Genomic DNA, 17,500 nt, shown 5'->3' on the forward strand with positions numbered 1-17,500 from the left:
ACACACACACACACACTCACACACACACTCACACACACACTCACACACACACACACACACTCTCACTCTCACTCACTCTCACACTCACACTCACACACACAGCTCACCACACCTCACCACCTCACTTCCCACACCCACCCACCCCCACACACACCCACACACACCCCACCCACCCCCCACAGCACACCACAAACACTCCTTCACACAACCACCCATCTCTCTCTCACACACTCTCACCTCTTCTCACACACTCTCCCCAACAACGCTCTCACACCTCCGCACACCATCTCCCCAACTCCACCCACCACCCACACACACCACACAACCCACCCCCTACACCACTCTCACTCGCCTCTCACTCACCCACAACCACTCTCTCACCCCACACGCCCTCCCCACCCCTCCCCCTCCCTCCCACTCCCCACCCCCCACCCAGCCACCACTCCCACCCCCTCCCCTCCCTCGCCCCCCACACAACTCTCTCCACTCCACACCCCACACACCCCCACACCCACCCCCTCCCTCGTCACTCTCACACCACCCTCTCCCCCGTCCCCACCCGCACCACACCACCCTCCCACTCACCTCACTCTCTCACTCACACACACACACACACACACACACACACACACACACACACACACACACACACACACACACACACACACAAACAGAGAACATACCCCTGGGTACAGTTGATGTGGCATGGATGACATTCCTTATTGGGTTCTGCATATTTAAAGATGAAACTATTGGCTCCCTGGAGTCCATCGGGACATTTTTCCACACAGTTAGGCCCATCTTTAAAGTGGAGACACTTCACACAATGATCAGGACCCTGAGAGAGAGACAGAGAGACAGAGAGAGAGAGAGAGAGAGAGAGAGAGAGAGAGAGAGAGAGAGAGAGAGAGAGATGCAAAGCAAGACATAAAAATCCTCACTCCCAACCACTGACTCTACCGTATACAGTATATAAAGTTCTATACGTTTAATATTATTGTTGTTGTTATATAAATAAATATTTTCTACTTTCTGTCTGGGAAATATTGTGTTTCATACACTCCAGTCAGACCAGTAAAGCTACAGTGAATTGAATCGGAATAAATTGACCGAGAGTCCACGAGATGGAGAATGGAATATCAGAAAAAAAAAGAGAGACAGAGAGAAATAAAAGAGTAAAGAAGAGCTATAAAACACCAGCAACCAGGCCACGGATAATAACCATCGCTCACTGCCCACACAATGACCATAACAATGAGGCCGCCTGGATTTATAGCTGTAATATAGGCAGTGCAGAGAGGAGCCACTCAGTTAGGCTGGGTATCAATACGAGTGCTACACACACACACACACACACACACACACACACACACACACACACACACACACACACACAAGGTGCTTCTCTGTAAGGAAATCACACTTCAGAACTTTTGCTTTCTTCTTGAAGTGGGTTGCAATACGTTCCATGTCAGGATGTAACGGCCACCTCGGGACATCACTCTTCCATGCCAACAGAGGTCACCCTCTCTTCATCTCACTTCCTGTTCACTTCCTGTTCACTTCCTGAACTCATTTCCTAAGCACGCTGTTTTGCAATATCTTGTTGGTTTCTTAGTTTATTTAAGCTCAGAACAGAACAGACCAGAAGGTTGTGTGTTCGAGTCCTAGTGCCACGTCATTTACTCAACACTTGCAGGTTTGATACATAGTGGAAAAAGAGGCGGGGCTACCAGGCGTTTACGTTGGGTGAGAAAAATGTACAAGATGGATAAAAACGCTCTGGTGGACAAGGTCTTTTAAATTATCTCACATTGTGTGATTTATTATTTTATGTTAATTAATTAATTATTAATGTGTGTCTGAGTGTGTGTGTGTGTGTGTGTGTGTGTGTGTGTGTGTGTGTGTGTGTGTCCGAGTGTGTGTGTTAATTAATACATTTCTTCAGTGTTTTGAAGTGGGAATTTATACATTAGACAGCATTTTGATATAATGTTATGATCTCTATATTTAATACATTTATTGCTAATTGTGCTATCTATCTATCTATCTATCTATCTATCTATCTATCTATCTATCTATCTATCTATCTATCTATCTATCTATTTACTTATTTATTATACACTTATTGTTTTTCTTATTTAGATTTTTAGGTGAACTAAATAAATAAATAAATAAATACAACTACTAATTGTTATTGCTAATTGTGCTATCTATCTATCTATCTATCTATCTATCTATCTATCTATCTATCTATCTATCTATTCATTAATTTATTATAAACTAATTGGTTTTCTTTTTATTTAGATTTTAGGTGAAATAAATAAATAAATAAATAAAACTACTATCACTACTACTACTACTAATAATAATAATAACAAGCTTTTTAATTCTCTTTGTGTTTTATTCAAATTACATTTTTAAATTATACAATAGTTTATATTTTTATAATTGTGCGTTTGAAGCTTGTGTAAATGGTGTGTGTGTGTGTGTGTGTGTGTGTGTGTGTGTGTGTGTGTGTGTGTGTGTGTGTGTGTGTGTGTGTGTGTGTGTTTATGTCCAGGACAGTGTGTGAAGCTGGTTTGGCTGAAACTGTAAGACACTTTATTTAATTCAGACTGAACAGAGCGATGGGATTATTTTAAACACACGTTCAACTGAAAAGCTCCTCCAAGTCTGGACCAGCTAGAAGATCATCAATCTCCTCCTTAATGTAGCTGCTGCTCAGGCCACCTGCTGCTCAATGTCTCCTCTAACATCTCCTCCTCTATGCTCCTCTCTGTCCTGTCCTGTCCTCTCTTCTGCCATCTCCTCCTATCCTCTCCTGTCCTCTACTCTCCCCTTCTGTCCTGTCCTCTCCTCTGCCATCTCCTCCTGTCCTCTCCTGTCCTCTACTCTCCCCTTCTGTCCTGTCCTCTCCTCTGCCATCTCCTCCTATCCTATCCTGTCCTGTCCCCTCCTCTCTTCTGCTCTCCTCTGCTCTACTCTCCTCTTCTGTCCTCTCCTCTCCTCCTCTCCTTTTGTTTTGAAGGACAATCTCTGTGATATTATTATGTAATAATAATTCAAATAACAATAATAACAACAGCAAAAACAACAACAGCAACAACAACAACAACAACAACAATAATAATAATAATAATAATAATAATAATAATAATAATAATAATAATAATAATAATAATGTGAGGCTCATTCAACACGTTTTAAAACATCTGTAATTTTTTTGGTGACTAATAATGTTTTCATATCAATGGGAAGCTGTGACTCACCGGCCCAGTGCAGGTCAGACCATCATCTTCAGCTTTCTCACACTGAGCATCACACTCCACACACGTAGAGCCATTCGCAAACTCTCGCACCTCCCTGTGTGTGTGCGTGTGAGAGAGAGAGAGAGAGAGAGAGAGAGAGAGAGAGAGAGATTCACTCCTGTTTGTACATCTTTCAGTGCAGTAAGTTTGACAGAGCGCACATTAAGTGTCAGTGTGTACACAGCAGTGTGTCAGTGTGTCACCCCCTCACACACACTTCACTTAAACACCAATAAATACGACATTCTTCATCTTCCTTCTCTCATCTGGAATCCATCTGTTACTCCAGAATAGCACTTTAATACACAGCAAAATATTAAACATCGGTTTTGTGTTTGTGAGATGAGTAAATCTCCCACAGGAAGAGAAACATCGCTCACACAGACATGTTCACCACTGACAGCCGAATCTCTGCGAGAAAAGTGGAGAATGTTTCTAAAATGGATCTAAAGGTGCTTTAGTGTGCCTGAAAGGAAGGAAGGAAGGAAGGAAGGAAGGAAGGAAGGAGGGAGGGAAGGAAGGAAGGCAGGAAGGAACCATTAATAACGGTGTAGAAAGAAAAAAAATAATAATTTGGATATTGTCTTTGGGAAGGAAAAGGGGAAGAGAAAGGAAGGAAGGAAGGAAGGAAGGAAGGAAGGAAGGAAGGAAGGAAGGAAGGAAGGAAAGAAATGCAGAAAAGAAAGAAAGAAAGAAAAGGAAGGAAGGAAGGAACCATTAATAAAGGTGTAGAAAGAAAAAAAATAATAATTTGGATATTGTCTTTGGGAAGGAAAAGAGAAAGAAAGAAAGAAAGAAAGAAAGAAAGAAAGAAAGAAAGAAAGAAAGAAAGAAAGGAAGGAAGGAAGAGAAAAGAAGAAACCATTAATAAAAGTGCACAAAGAAAAGAAAATATTAATAATTAATAATATTGTCTTTGGGAAGGAAAAGGGAAAGAAAGAAAGAAAGAAAGAAAGAAAGAAAGAAAGAAAGAAAGAAAGAAAGAAAGAAAGAAAGAAAGGAAAGTAAGGAGGAACAGGAAGAAAGAAAGGAAGGAAGGAAGGAAGGAAGGAAGGAAGGAAGGAAGGAAGGAAGGAAGGAAGGAAGGAAAGAAAATAATGATAAAAGGAAGTAAAAAAGAAAGTAAGGAAGAAGAAACTATTAATAAAGGTGTAAAAAGAAAAAATAATAATTTGGACATTGGCTTTGGGAAGGAAAGACAATTTCTGAGAAAAGTGGAGAATGTTTTTAAAATGGATCTAAAGGTGCTTTAGTGTGCCTGAAAGAAAGAAAGAAAGAAAGAAAGAAAGAAAGAAAGAAAGAAAGAAAGAAAGAAAGAAAGAAACATTGGAAGTAAAAGAGAAGGAGAAAGAAAGTAGATAGGGCAAGGGGGGGGGCTGAGGGAAGCAGGAAAGAAAGACTTGATCTCAGGGTTTAAGAAACTCATCAATTAAGGAACTATAAAGAAGATAATATCTAAAAGGTCTGTTCAGGGGACAACAGAGATGTGATGCAGAGATAATATAACCATCAAACACCTAGAGTTGAGTAGTGCAGAATCAGTAGGACCATGTGTGTGTGTGTGTGTGTGTGTGTGTGTGTGTGTGGGTGTGTGTGTGTGTGTGTGTGTGTGACAGCTAACCCGTAGTGCAGGTTGCAGGACTTCACACACATGCGCCCTCTGCTGAAGAAGCGGCAGGTCAGGCACTGATCCGGACCGGGACCCCAACATCCCGCATCCGAACACAGCGGGTCACACACCATACGATCCAAATCTGTAAGAAAACACACAACATGTTTCCTGTTACACACAAACACACACTGCTACACGGCTAAGAGCCGTTCATGTCATCAGGTGCTACACAAACTTTTATACTGATTATTTATCACATAAATATTTAGTGCTGCTAAATTCGTGAGTCTGATTAATTTAGAGGCTGCTGACTAATTTTCTATAATATTAGTTATCGTTGCTATGGTAACAGCTGACACGAGCAGCTCTCGAGCTTTGTGTCGAGTCTCATCACACAACTCTGTCATTGATTAGTTTCCAATAAATTATGTACATGTGATGATTATTCCTTATATATAAGAACACAGTATTTATTACAGAGATTAACGAGGAGAAAACATCAACGTCATTTTACTACACACAGCAAGGAAGGAAGGAAGGAAGAGAGGAAGGAAAGAAGAAAGAGAGAGAGCGTCTTCCTTCCTTACTTCCTACGCTTCCTTCCCTCCGCCAAAAACAGACGAGAAACTGCCTGAATTCCGATCCCGGAACTGAATGCACGGACGGCACGCAGAAGGCCCGAGGACGTAGAGGAAGGAAGCATCACCGCTCAACTGTCGAGGATACTTAGCAGTCCCTCACTTCCTCTCGGCCTCCCTTCCTCCCTCCTCTTCCTTCCCTGCCTCCCTTCCTTCCTCCTTCCTTCCGTCCCTCCTTCCTGTCCCTCCTTCCTTCGTCCTCCTCCTTCTTCCTTCCTTCCTTCTTCCCTTCCTTCCTCTCTTCCTCTCCTTCCCCTCCTCTCCTTCCTCTCTTCCTTCCCTCCTTCCTCTCTCTCTTCCTTCCTCCCCTTTCCTTCCTCTCTTCCTTCCTCTTCCTTCTCCCTCCTCCCTCTCTTCCTTCCTTCCTCCTTCCCTTCTCCTTCCTTCCCTCCTCCCTTCCTTCCTTCCTCCTTCCTTCCTTCCTCCTTTCTTCCTCCTTCCTTCCTTCCCTTCCCTCCTTCCTTTTCCTTCCTCCTCCTCTTTCCTCCTCCTTTCTTCCTTCCCTCTTTCCTTTTCCTTCCTTCCTCCCCTCTCTTCGTCTCTTCCTTCCTCCTTCCTTCCCCTCCTTCCTCCTTCTCTTCCTCTCTCCTTCTTTCTCCTCCTCTCCCTCTCTTCCTTTCCTTTCTTCCTCTTCCTCCTTCCTTCCCTTCCTCTCTTCCTTCTTTTCCTTCCCTCCTCCCTCTCTTCTTCCTTCCTTCCTTTTTTTTCTCCTTCCTTCCCCTCCTTCCTTCCTTCCTTCCTCCCCTTCTCTTCTCCCTTCATTCCTTCCTTCCTTCCCTTCCTTTCCTCCCTTCCCTTCTCTTCCTTCCCTCCTCCTCCCTTCCTCCTTCACCTTCCTCTCTTTCATCCTTCGCCCTCCCTCCCTCTCTTCCTTCCTTCCCTTCCTTCCTTCCCCCCTTCCTTCTTCTCTTCCGTCCTTCCCCCTTCCTTTCCCTTTCCTCCTTCTCCCCTTCCCTCACCTTCCCTCCTTCCCTCTCTTCCTTCCTTTCTTCTTTCCTTCCTCTCTTCCTTCCTTTCTTCCTTCCTTCCTTCCTTCCTTCCTTAATTCCTTAATTCCTTCCTTCCTTCCTCTCTTTCTTCTTTCCTTCCTCTCGTCCTTTCTTTCTTCCTTCCTTCCTTCCTCTCTTTCTTCTTTCCTTCCTCTCTTCCTTTCTTCCTTCCTTCCCTAATTCCTTCCTATTTCCACCTGTCCTTTTCGCATCCCTGCTTCCTTATCCCTGTCTCTACTCTTGACCGGTCCTCATTCTGTTTTTTACTATTGTATTTTTTATGTATCAAAAGATCTTTCCTTCCCGCGATTCATTCTGTAGTTATTAGCCTTCCCCTGTCGCTTCCGGTACTCGTAGGATCTTCCCTATCCTGTCCTTGACTTCCTTCCTCCGCCTTCCCTCCTCTTCTACCCTTCCATTCCTTCCTTTCCTTTCGCTTCTCTGCCTTCCCTTCTCCTTTCCTGTCCCTTTCTTCTTCCCTCTCCTTCCTTCGCTCCTCCCTACATGATTTCCTTTCTCCTTGCTGATAAGGTCACGCCCCTATCCTTCCCCCCCCCCCCCCCCGCCTTTCGCCTTTCCCTTCCCTCCCGATATCCTTCCCTTCCTCTTTCTCGACGAAACACCTCCTCAGGGGACGATCCATTCAGCCCTCTCTATGCCCCCCCCTTTCCATTTTCCTTTCCACATTTCCATCCTCCTTTTTCCCTATCTTGAGCATTAATTTTACTCTTCATACCCTTTTCCCCCCTCGCCCCTCTCCCTTTCTCGCCTCTCTTCTTTTGATCCTTCTCTCTCTCCCCCAGTCCCCCCTTCCCTATCCACCTTCGCCCCCAACAGCCCTTGGTCTTCATCATCACGGCGCCTTGCCTTTGCTTGCCCTTTTTTATCCCTTTTCGTCTTTTTCCTTCCTATGTTCTTTTTCTCCTTTCCCCTTCCCTTCCGTCGTCCTTCTACTCCCCTCTTTTTTTCTCGATTCCTCTTCCTGTCTTTCTTCCTTCATCACTTCCCTGCCGCTTTGTTATTTTTTTTTTTTTTTTTTTTTTGTTCTTTTTTTTTTTTTTTTTTTTATTTTTTTTTTGTTTTGTATGTGGCTCCGCCACCTCCCTTCCCTCGGCCGTTTTCTCTCCCTCGTCCCCGCCTTTTTCCGCCTCCCCCACCGCCCCTCCTCCTTCTTTCCATACTGCTGACGTTTAAAAGATTACAGACACACACACACACACACACACACACACACACACACACACACACACACACACACACACACACACACACACACACATGCACACACACCTCCCTGCATACACCTGCAATCCTCTCACACAATGAACCAGAGGAGATAATGTAATAAATTACAGCATGATTTAAGGATGTATGGAATTAACACACTTAACACAAGGTGGTGGTTCACGGTGAGGTCTTAGAACACTTCTGCTGGGGTCTCGTAGTGGTCTTGGTGTAAGCTACATGACTATACCAGGACCAATGAAGTGATCTTGACATGGTCTTTGAGTAGTCTTAAAGTGTTAAGGGATCTTGTTAAGTCTGGTTAAGTCACCTTGGGTTGTTCTTAGGGTAGTTTGGGGTGGTCTTGATATAGTTATTCAGTGGTCATAAACAGGTCTCAGATTGGTTTTGCAGTGGTCTTGATGGGCACTTGGGTTTCTTCAGGTCATTTTGCTTGGTCTTAGGGTCATGATAAAGTGACTTTTGGAGATCTTCAGATTGTGGTCTGGTGATTTTGGGGTTGTCTTGTGTCTCTTTTCCACCGGAAAGACCCGGGTGCTGGTTCAGAGCTAGCGCTAGTGCTGGTTCAAACCTTCTAAGAACCGGTTTGCCTTTCCACCTGCTAGAGAGCATCACAGCGCCGAGTGTGACGTCACTGTATACATGTCGTGTGTCCCAGCGACATTAGTGCAGCAGCGGCAAACACAAACACAACAACGATGGCGGATGTTGCTTTACTGTTAATGCTCATGTCTTTGTGAACCTACATTGGCATCCAAACGCGGCGAATAAAACGTGTACGTGCGGCTCCGTGTAATCTGTATAAACGAAGGTTGTAATCGATAAAGTACACAAGGTTATTTTATCGTTAACACAGAAAAAAAATTATCCTTAGCATGTAGCTACCTACCATCATGTGTGCTGATAATGTATCATATCGCGGTAAAGTAAAAGTGTATTAAACATTAGTACACTTAAGGTACATTATCAAATGCGCTAACAGTAGCCCCGCCCACAGCTCCTGACGCAAGCGGTTCTTAAGTCTAGACCAGCAACGTTTTGGTGCTACTTAAGAACCACTTTTCCTGGTTCGGAGCCGGTGCTTTGGCGGTCGAAACAGAAAGAACTGGTTCTAAATTAGGCTCCGAACCTGCACTCAAACTGCCTCGGTGGAAAAGGGGCAGTGGAGTGATTTTAGCAAAGTTTGGGTAAGATTTAGAGTGGTCATGAAGGTAGATCTTGGGGTAGTTTTTGCAGGTATTCAGGGAATTATTGGGTAATTCTGGGTGTCCTGGTTAGTTTTGGGTTGTCTTTGGATTAGCCTTAAGGTACTTTAATATTTTACAGATATATCTCACAGATATTTTCATAATAAATGCAATGGCTTTGCAATTTTCGTCTACTATGAAAAAGAGAATATTGGGAATGCTAGAACTTAAATCACTCAAAATATTAAAACAAAAAAACAAAACAAAACAAAAAACATAACAAAACAAAACTAAACTAAACAAAACAAGAAATGTAGAGAAAATTGTATACCATTAAGCTTACATTTCTTACCGATACCAAAAACAAATCTTTGGGCTGGGGTACAATAATATCTGAGAAATATTCTATTATTTCATTCTTCTATCGATAGCTCATAGCTGCAGTAATTGGCCGTCACCTTCTGGTCTGACGTTGCCCCCTGGAAGGAGCCCCTCTGTGAGTTCCAATATAATTTGAGCACTGACTCAGAATGACAGACATTTTTCTCGGCTAAGTGACATTTTACCGAATGACATTTTCCGCTCGTGCCTGCCACCACTCTTCTGAAGCATTAATAATCAAAAGGATTTCTTGTCAACATGGAAATGATTAACCTCGAATGGCTACAAGACAAACAAACAACAAAAAAAATCGAGTGCTCTTTGCAAGAAAATGCTCAGAAAATTTCAAGTGCTGTGTGAATTTGGCCTGTGCTAGGTTTCCTAGAGTTACGTCGTGTGTGTGTTTTGCTTGTACTTTGTTTACTAGCTCTTTATTTAAATCTTCTGGCTATTTTCTCTGTGCATCCTAGTCATGGCCGATCGGCCCTATACGCTCACTACGGGAGTTCTGTCAGGACCACTTTGTCACAAGGGAATTAGATGATATGCATACAGTTAGTGTTGACGGTCTGGTTCTGTTCTGGGCAAGATTCCACGTGCTCGTCCGTGCTCATGCATGGACAGAGCGGGGAGAGCAGCGACTAGAAAATAGAATAGACCCCCCGTATAACAGAACCACTAAGCATGCATAGTACTGATAAGCTCACTTACACGTTTTTGGAAAGTAATAAATGAATGGATAGATAGATAAATAATTAAATAATTAGAGAGAGAGGGAAAAATATGTGGAGATGTAAGACGTAAACTAGTACAGCGAACACGGGTTCCGGCGTGGTGGAGTCAGGGTTGGAGGAGGGAGTTTAGATCGCGGTAGCAGCGAAGCGCTGAACGGCTCTATGAATGGGAATTTAAATGGGCGGGTAATACGGATGTCGTAACCGGATTGGTGCGCGTCGTGGACAGCTGATTAACTGCTGATGCACGCTTGACGACGTGTCCTGCCAGAAATAACGCGATGCTTGATCTGTGTAGGGCCCTGCAAATTACGCAAGGCCCTGCCTCCCCCTGCCTGTTAATGTTTACTGTGTAGATGACGATATGAAGCGGAGCTATCCATCTGGTCATGAAAAGAGAAAAAAGAAACAGAATGAGAGTGAAATGCGAGAACAGCGATCGGGTGAACTTTTGTCCTCTTCAAGTTGGATGTCAGCAAGAGCAAATAATGGTAAAGTTAAGTTGATGTGATTCTGTCTCTAGTCTCTATCTGACTAGCTACAGTACATTAGCTGTGCAGTGCTGCCAGTGCAAGTGTGAATGTGTGGCAAATGGTTTACATGGCTCACGGGTCAGGTTAGCAGAATTTTGCTTAGGGCCCCAGGGAGGTCAGGATCGGCTCTGATCCTCGTTATAAGTGTTATAAGATTAATTCGATCGATCAACAAATAAAAAAGTGAAAAAAAGGGTAAAAACGTCGGGCATGTAAAAAATGAAGAGCCACCAAGTAAAAAAAAAATAAACACTTGAAACCATTTTGTGCATTTCTTCAAGTGTTTACTTCCCAAATCTCCAGAACATATGGCATTTCTACCGCACTACAACTGTTCTTTGGCTTAGTTTAGCAGCTTAAAACTACCAAAATCACCTCCCTCAGATGCTCACTAGCATCGTCTAGCTACGTTGCTCCGAACTAAGTGCGAATCCTGTGTTCTCACCTCCCTAAAAAAAACCTTAATAGGAACGCAACAGGGCTCCATTCTAACCACAAACTCACTAAATACTGTAAATGTGAAAGTGTCTATAAGCGACCGGTGCAGCTGAAAGTTTGGAAGTCCATGAAATTGCAAACGAAGTCTCCGATAACGATTCCTGTTGCATCATAACATTAGCAGGATGAAAAGGGGAAAATAGCAGAGCGAAACCTTTCAGCCTTACGACGAATCATACACATCACGCTGTGCCGAAGAAAAAAAAAAGCCGAAGATGCGGAGAAAGGAGTGAAATTCTCTTTGGTGATTACAGGCTCCAGTGGAGGACACGTAGCTCTGAAATGTCAAAAAACTTTTGCGGCAGCTCCTTGCAATTAATTTCATTCAATAGTTCACAGGATGACTCGACATTTGAAGAGAATGGGTAATTGGATTGTTGGCTGATGGAATAAGCAAGTGGGCTTCATGTGCACTCCCTGAGAGCTCTTCTTTCCCATTTTTATTTTTGGAAAAATTGTGCAAAAAAAGTCAGAGTGCGCTGCGTTGCCTGGTACTTATTTCAAGGGTAGAAGCACCGAGGAAGAGGAAGGATGACGCCGCATGACTCTTCATAGTCCTCTGTTCCTCTTGGCCTCTGGTCAACCCCCAGTTGGGGAAGGAGCTGAGGCTCTCTGGTCTCCTGCTTGGCAGGGTGACGTGCACTCATCCGGATAGAGAAAGAGGCCAAGGAGTGTCTTCCTTCGAGTCACATTTGTCTGTCCTCAAGACTGCAGTATCAGGTAATGGAACAGAGTGTGTCCTGGGGTAAAGAGTCCGACAGCTTGAAACACAAACTTGCTGACAATGAAGTCACTGTCCTCTATACGAAAATCGGAGATTGACCTACGCTTAAGTGGATGTAGTCAGGAAGTAATAGAAGTTTAGCCCATAGACTTAACTTAGAAGTGTATATTGGGGGGTTGCCTAAAACACAGGCTTGTCTAAGGTCACCCCATTTATTGAACAAAGACCTAAAGAGATATTGGCTGAAGTGAGAAGTGGAGAACTACAATTTGACAGTTTCTCACTAACTGCGAACTACATGCATGGCTTCGGACTAGAGGTCTTCACGAGTCCACTTAGATCCGAGTCTAAAAGTTTCAAGTGTGCCTCGGACACGGGTCGGGTATAATAATAGCGGCGTCGGGTCTCGGGTAATTTAAAATGAATGTGTTTTTACCAAACAGACCCGAGAAGACCAGAACTACATCGTGTGGCTGGCGGTAAGCTAATTTTCTTTGAAACAGACCTGGACATTCGGGTCCAGTCGGGTTAAAAAAACGGTCGGGTCGGACTCGGGTCAAATTTTTTCGGCTTTGTCTTGGATCGGGTCTTTCTTAAAAAAAAAAAAGCACGTCGGGTTCGGGTAAAAAGTGATTCGGGTCACTTCGGGTCGGGTACATTTCTTTAGACCCGAGAAGACCTCTACTTTGGACTGGGAGAGGATACCAGAGTATGCATAGGAAACCACAAAGTATGGGGCAAACATGAAAACTCCCTGGGGCAGAAAAAAACACTAATCATGCGGTGTGAAGAAAACCTGCTAACCACTAAGCCACTGTGCCCCCATTCTAGGGCAATACAAAATAATTAAACAAAATGAATTAATTTAATACGAGTACCCTTGTTTTCCCCACACAAAAAATTAGAAGAGATGCAGCTTAATCAGATCTATTGTGTCTCTTGAGGACTGTAAGTTATTTGTTCATGGCTAAAACTATGAACAAGTAAGATGACCTGTAAGGGTAGAAGATGAGTGCTAATTATGTCGCTTTGTAGAAGCCAACATTCTGTTTTCTTATTAAAACTTAGACAAAAATGTATCAAGAGTAACTCCTCCTTGGGCTTTCGAGCCACATGCACCAAATTGCACGGACATGTTGTAGAACCTGGTCTGAAATTCTATGCTATTACTTTTCTAAGCGATCCGAGTACCGGTACTTCTGGTAACGGGTCTCAAATTTTTTCCCCATAGACTCCCATTATAAACTTTGGAGGTTACTCGGCCAGCTCCTTTAGGGTGATACTATGAATAAAGGTTTAAATCGGTGTACCGTCTGGCCTCTCGGTTGTCCCGCAGCCCCGCCCCCAAAATATGCAAAATCAAAAAAACTTTTTACAACATTGACATGTGACATATCAAAACATTCAGAACAACGAGGCGAACTTCCTCACGTGTATTCTGCTGACGTCACATGACGTCACGTGAAAATAAAAAAAAACATTAGCACAACGTAGACATGTGGCATATCAAAACACTCAGCCCAAGGAGGGGAATTGTGTCACAGGTTTTCGGGTGACGTCACTAGCGCTCCACTAGATTTCACAATTTTTATTTCTATGGAAACACATATACATGTGACCTGAGAGCTTGTCAGCTTTGCACATCTGTAAAACAGCTTAATTGCACCATGTGGAAAGGTTTGTGGGGTGACTACCTCAGGGGTTTGTATGGCTCTGTACATATTTGCTGATGTATGAAATTCAGTTTAGATATAAGCACGGAGTTGGAAGTGATAACCGCACTTACTGCACTCTTTCGGTTCCCTGTTGTTGCGGATCAGAGCTTTCTGCGTAGGGATGCGGAAGAGGCTGGTCCAGTTGATGGTGTTGTAGTAGCAAAGCTGGCTGTTGTTGGTGATGTAGACGTTGCCGGCGCTGATCTCGTGCAAAGACTGCAGCTGCAGTGATGAAATCCACTGCTGCTTGAGCACCAGCAAAGAGATTCCACTGAGAGTTGGAAAGACAAGAAATGACAGGAAGGACAAATTAATCCATAAATATTTTACAGGAAAGCAGGAATCAATGCGACCGCACACGTCGCAGGAGCGACGAGGATTCGATTCACGGCCGAATGAACTGAGCGGATTGGAAACAGACTACAGAAGGATAATAATAGTGACTCCCTTTTTTCAGCAAGTTTTTCCTTCATTATTTCCTTCCTTCTTTCCTATTTTCATTTCCTTCCTTCTTTTTTCCTCATTTTCCATCATCATGCCCATTGTTTATTCCTCTTCCTCTTATCTTTCCTTTCTACTGTTCCCATTTTACATCCTGTCTTCACCATTCACCATTTTTCCCTTTTCCGCCATTGTTTCTTCTCAACACTTTACCTCATGTTTTCTTTCCTGACTGCATCTTTTCTTATTTTCATTCCTCTCATGCACTCGTTCCTCTTTCCTCCGATACTCTCTCTCTCTTTCTCGACCTGGGAAGTGTCAGACCCTGTGTGTTTCGATGCTGTATCGTGTGACAGGCAGTAATTGGTACAATGTTAAGGCGCTAAGGGAATGACCCTAAGACTCTTTAAGAAGCAAGTTGGCAGATCACCACTACCCCCCACCCCCCTCTCTCTCCTACTGTTGTAGATGGAGTCTGAATAAATTTAGAGTTCTCTAATCGTCTTCCAGCCAGCACACTACGGGGTGAGATCATCTCGACAGTCTCGACAACAGTTGTCCGACTGTCTCTGTCATTTTAACTGTAAGAATTATTATTGAAATAATTACCACACGAACTGTTAGCCATAGAGTCAGTGAGTAACTGCAGATGATTACACTAACGAACACCGTTCATCCGCGTCATCCGAGGCCGGCGAAATAAACCGTGTCCGTTAAGGTCACACGAGCACAGAGACAGAGATCCCGCAGGCATCTTTTTAACAAGCTGGTGAAAGCAGGGCAGGGTTTTACCTATAAAGTGACCTGCCACCTATCGTCGCCAGATTAGAGAAGACGCTCAGGTCCGTCATGTTTTCCGGCCAGGACTGAATGTTCAGGAAACCTAGAGGACGGGAAAAAAAACAACACACAAAAAAAACACAACCACGTCAGACCCTGAAATGACTACTACAGTGCACACACTTAAGATCCACATCGAGTCTGGGTTAGATCAACCTCACATTTACGCCATGCCGAATCAGTCAGACTCTGAGTCCAGTTTGGAATGGGATGTGAGGAACTGGTGGTGCTGGTTTTCTAAATACACTTCACTAGGTTGAAGAAGTGCAGTCTGAGAAATGTTCCTTTGTTCACGTGTCTTCTTACATGTCTGAGTGAGAGACCAAGAAGCCATAGAAGTGAGAAAGTATGTCAAGTTACCGAACGTAAAGTATCATGACTTAAATCTTTCTTTTCTCCCATTTCTCCCTTAATTCTTTCCATTCATTCCTTCTCCTTCATTCTTTCATTTCTTTTCTTTCATTCCTTCCTTCCCTTCGTAGTCTTTTTTTCATTCTTCTTTGTTCCTCGTTCTTCCTCCAAGGACATCCTTTTCCTTGTTCTTCCTCACTTATTTTCACTATATTTCCTTCCTCCCTCTCTCCCTTCCTTCCTTATTTCCTTCCTTCCTTTTTCCATCGATCTATCCATCTGTCCATCCATCCATCACTTCCTTCCTTCCTTTTTCCATCCATCCATCCATTCATCCATCCATCAATCCATTCATCCATCCATCCATCCCTTCCTTCCTTTTTCCATCTATCTATCCATCTGTCCATCCATCCATCCATCACTTCCTCCCTCCCTTTCTTTTTCCATCCATCCATCCATCCATTCATCCATCCATCAATCCATTCATCCATCCATCCATCCCTTCCTTCCTTTTTCCATCTATCTTTCCATCTGTCCATCCATCCTTCCATCCATCCATCACTTCATCCATCCATCAATCCATTCATCCATCCATCCATCCCTTCCTTTTTCCATCTATCTATCCATCTGTCCATCCATCCATCCATCACTTCCTTCCTTTTTCCATCCATCCATCCATCCATCCATCCATCCATCCATCTGTGCATTTATTCATCCATCTATGCATCCCTTCCTTCCTTCCTTCCTTCCTTCCTTCCTTCCTTCCTTCCTTCCTTCCTTCCTTCCTTCCTTCAATCCTCCCTTTTCCTTTTTTATTTCCTACTTATCCTTCCTGTATTTATTACATCACAGTTAAAAGCTCAATATACCAAGAGTAAAAAATCCAGTTCAAAGGAATTAAATGAAATTAGATTTTAGGAAGTGGAAAATTACAGCACATGTCTAGTGTACACAGCATCCTTAATGAAACGACAACAATAAGCTCAAACTGTACTCTATAGTGTCCAAACAATATCACATCGATAGGACAATTAACACAAACAAGAATAAGCAATAAATATTAACGAATGTAATCACAGATTAGACTGAGGCCCTTTTTAATTCTTCTGACCGCCTCCTCTAAATATCCAGCAGCTGTTCCAGATGTTTTTAAGTGGAATAGTTGAACGAAAGGCTAATGGCATGGACATTGGATTATATAGAAATTTAAATAATGTATTGAAACGTTGAATATTTCATGAGACAGAATTGCACTGAGGACATGAGCGAAGAAAGGACAAACAGGATGGAGATGTATAGATGGGAAAGGAATGAAGTGCGGAGCAAGAAACAAGAGAGATAAAAAGAGAGATCGGTGGCGCGTATGGAGGAAAGCCGAGGTCTGTAAGGACAAGGAGAACATAAATTACCCAAATTACATTAAAATGGAGAAAGCAGGATGCTGCAGGATGTCAAAGATGAAGCATCAGTCGCATCCCTCATAAATTCACATGGGCCAAAAAATTAACCACAGCTTGAGTTTGGTCTCTAAACAATCCCTTAAGACCAGATCCCTCATGGCAAACATTATAAATGCCCATCAGGTTACTATAGAAAAAGCATTTGCTTGTCACATATACATTACATCACCGTGGAAATCTTTCTTTGCCTATCTCAACTTTGGAGGTTTGGGTCAGAGTGCAGGGTAAGTCACTTAACACAAATGTTAAGGGCCTTGCTCAAGGGCCCAATGGTGGCAGCTTGGCAGTGCCTGGGCTTGAACCCTATACACAATCCAGAGCCTTAATCACTTGAGCCACCACTGCCCCATGGTTGGCACTAACTAACTTTTACAAAGCTTCGATACTAGAGACGGGGGTCACGGTGGCTTAGTGGTTAGCACGTTCGCCTCACACCTCCAGGGTTATAGGTTCGATTCCCGCCTCTGCCTCGTGTGTGTGGAGTTTGCATGTTCTCCCCATGCCTCGGGGGGTTCCTCCGGGTACTTCGGTTTCCTCCCCCGGTCCAAAGACATGCATGGTAGGTTGATTGGCATCTCTGGAAAATTGTCCGTAGTGTGTGTGTGTGTGTGAGTGAATGAGAGTGTGTGTGTGTGACCTGTGATGGGTTGGCACTCCGTCCAGGGTGTAGCAAGGCCTTTTACACTCAGTTGCACAGTTGTATAAAATCAAGACTTAGACAACACTGTGGAATCTCTGTGTGGTATCACTATGGTATTCAACATCTTGTCTTATCTTTCTTAGATGTGGGAGACATGGTGGCTTAGTATTTTCGGGGATAAGGGTTGGATTCCGGCCTCTG

At 43.5% G+C, this 17,500-nt stretch overlaps 1 protein-coding gene across 1 annotated transcript in view; it reads right to left on the minus strand.

Moving 5' to 3' along the window:
• LOC113635050 (receptor tyrosine-protein kinase erbB-4-like) overlaps positions 1-17,500 on the minus strand; it is a 31,774-nt gene that overhangs the window by 2,872 nt on the left and 11,402 nt on the right. The window contains exons 4-8 of the mRNA XM_047814549.1: positions 14,801-14,891; positions 13,639-13,838; positions 4,933-5,065; positions 3,273-3,366; positions 684-838 (exon numbers count right to left, since the gene is read on the minus strand). Of these exons, the coding sequence (XP_047670505.1) occupies positions 684-838; positions 3,273-3,366; positions 4,933-5,065; positions 13,639-13,838; positions 14,801-14,891 (673 nt within the window). The remainder of the gene's footprint in view (positions 1-683; positions 839-3,272; positions 3,367-4,932; positions 5,066-13,638; positions 13,839-14,800; positions 14,892-17,500) is intronic.

Source organism: Tachysurus fulvidraco, chromosome 6 (assembly GCF_022655615.1).
Source record: "Tachysurus fulvidraco isolate hzauxx_2018 chromosome 6, HZAU_PFXX_2.0, whole genome shotgun sequence".
Lineage (NCBI taxonomy): Eukaryota > Metazoa > Chordata > Actinopteri > Siluriformes > Bagridae > Tachysurus > Tachysurus fulvidraco.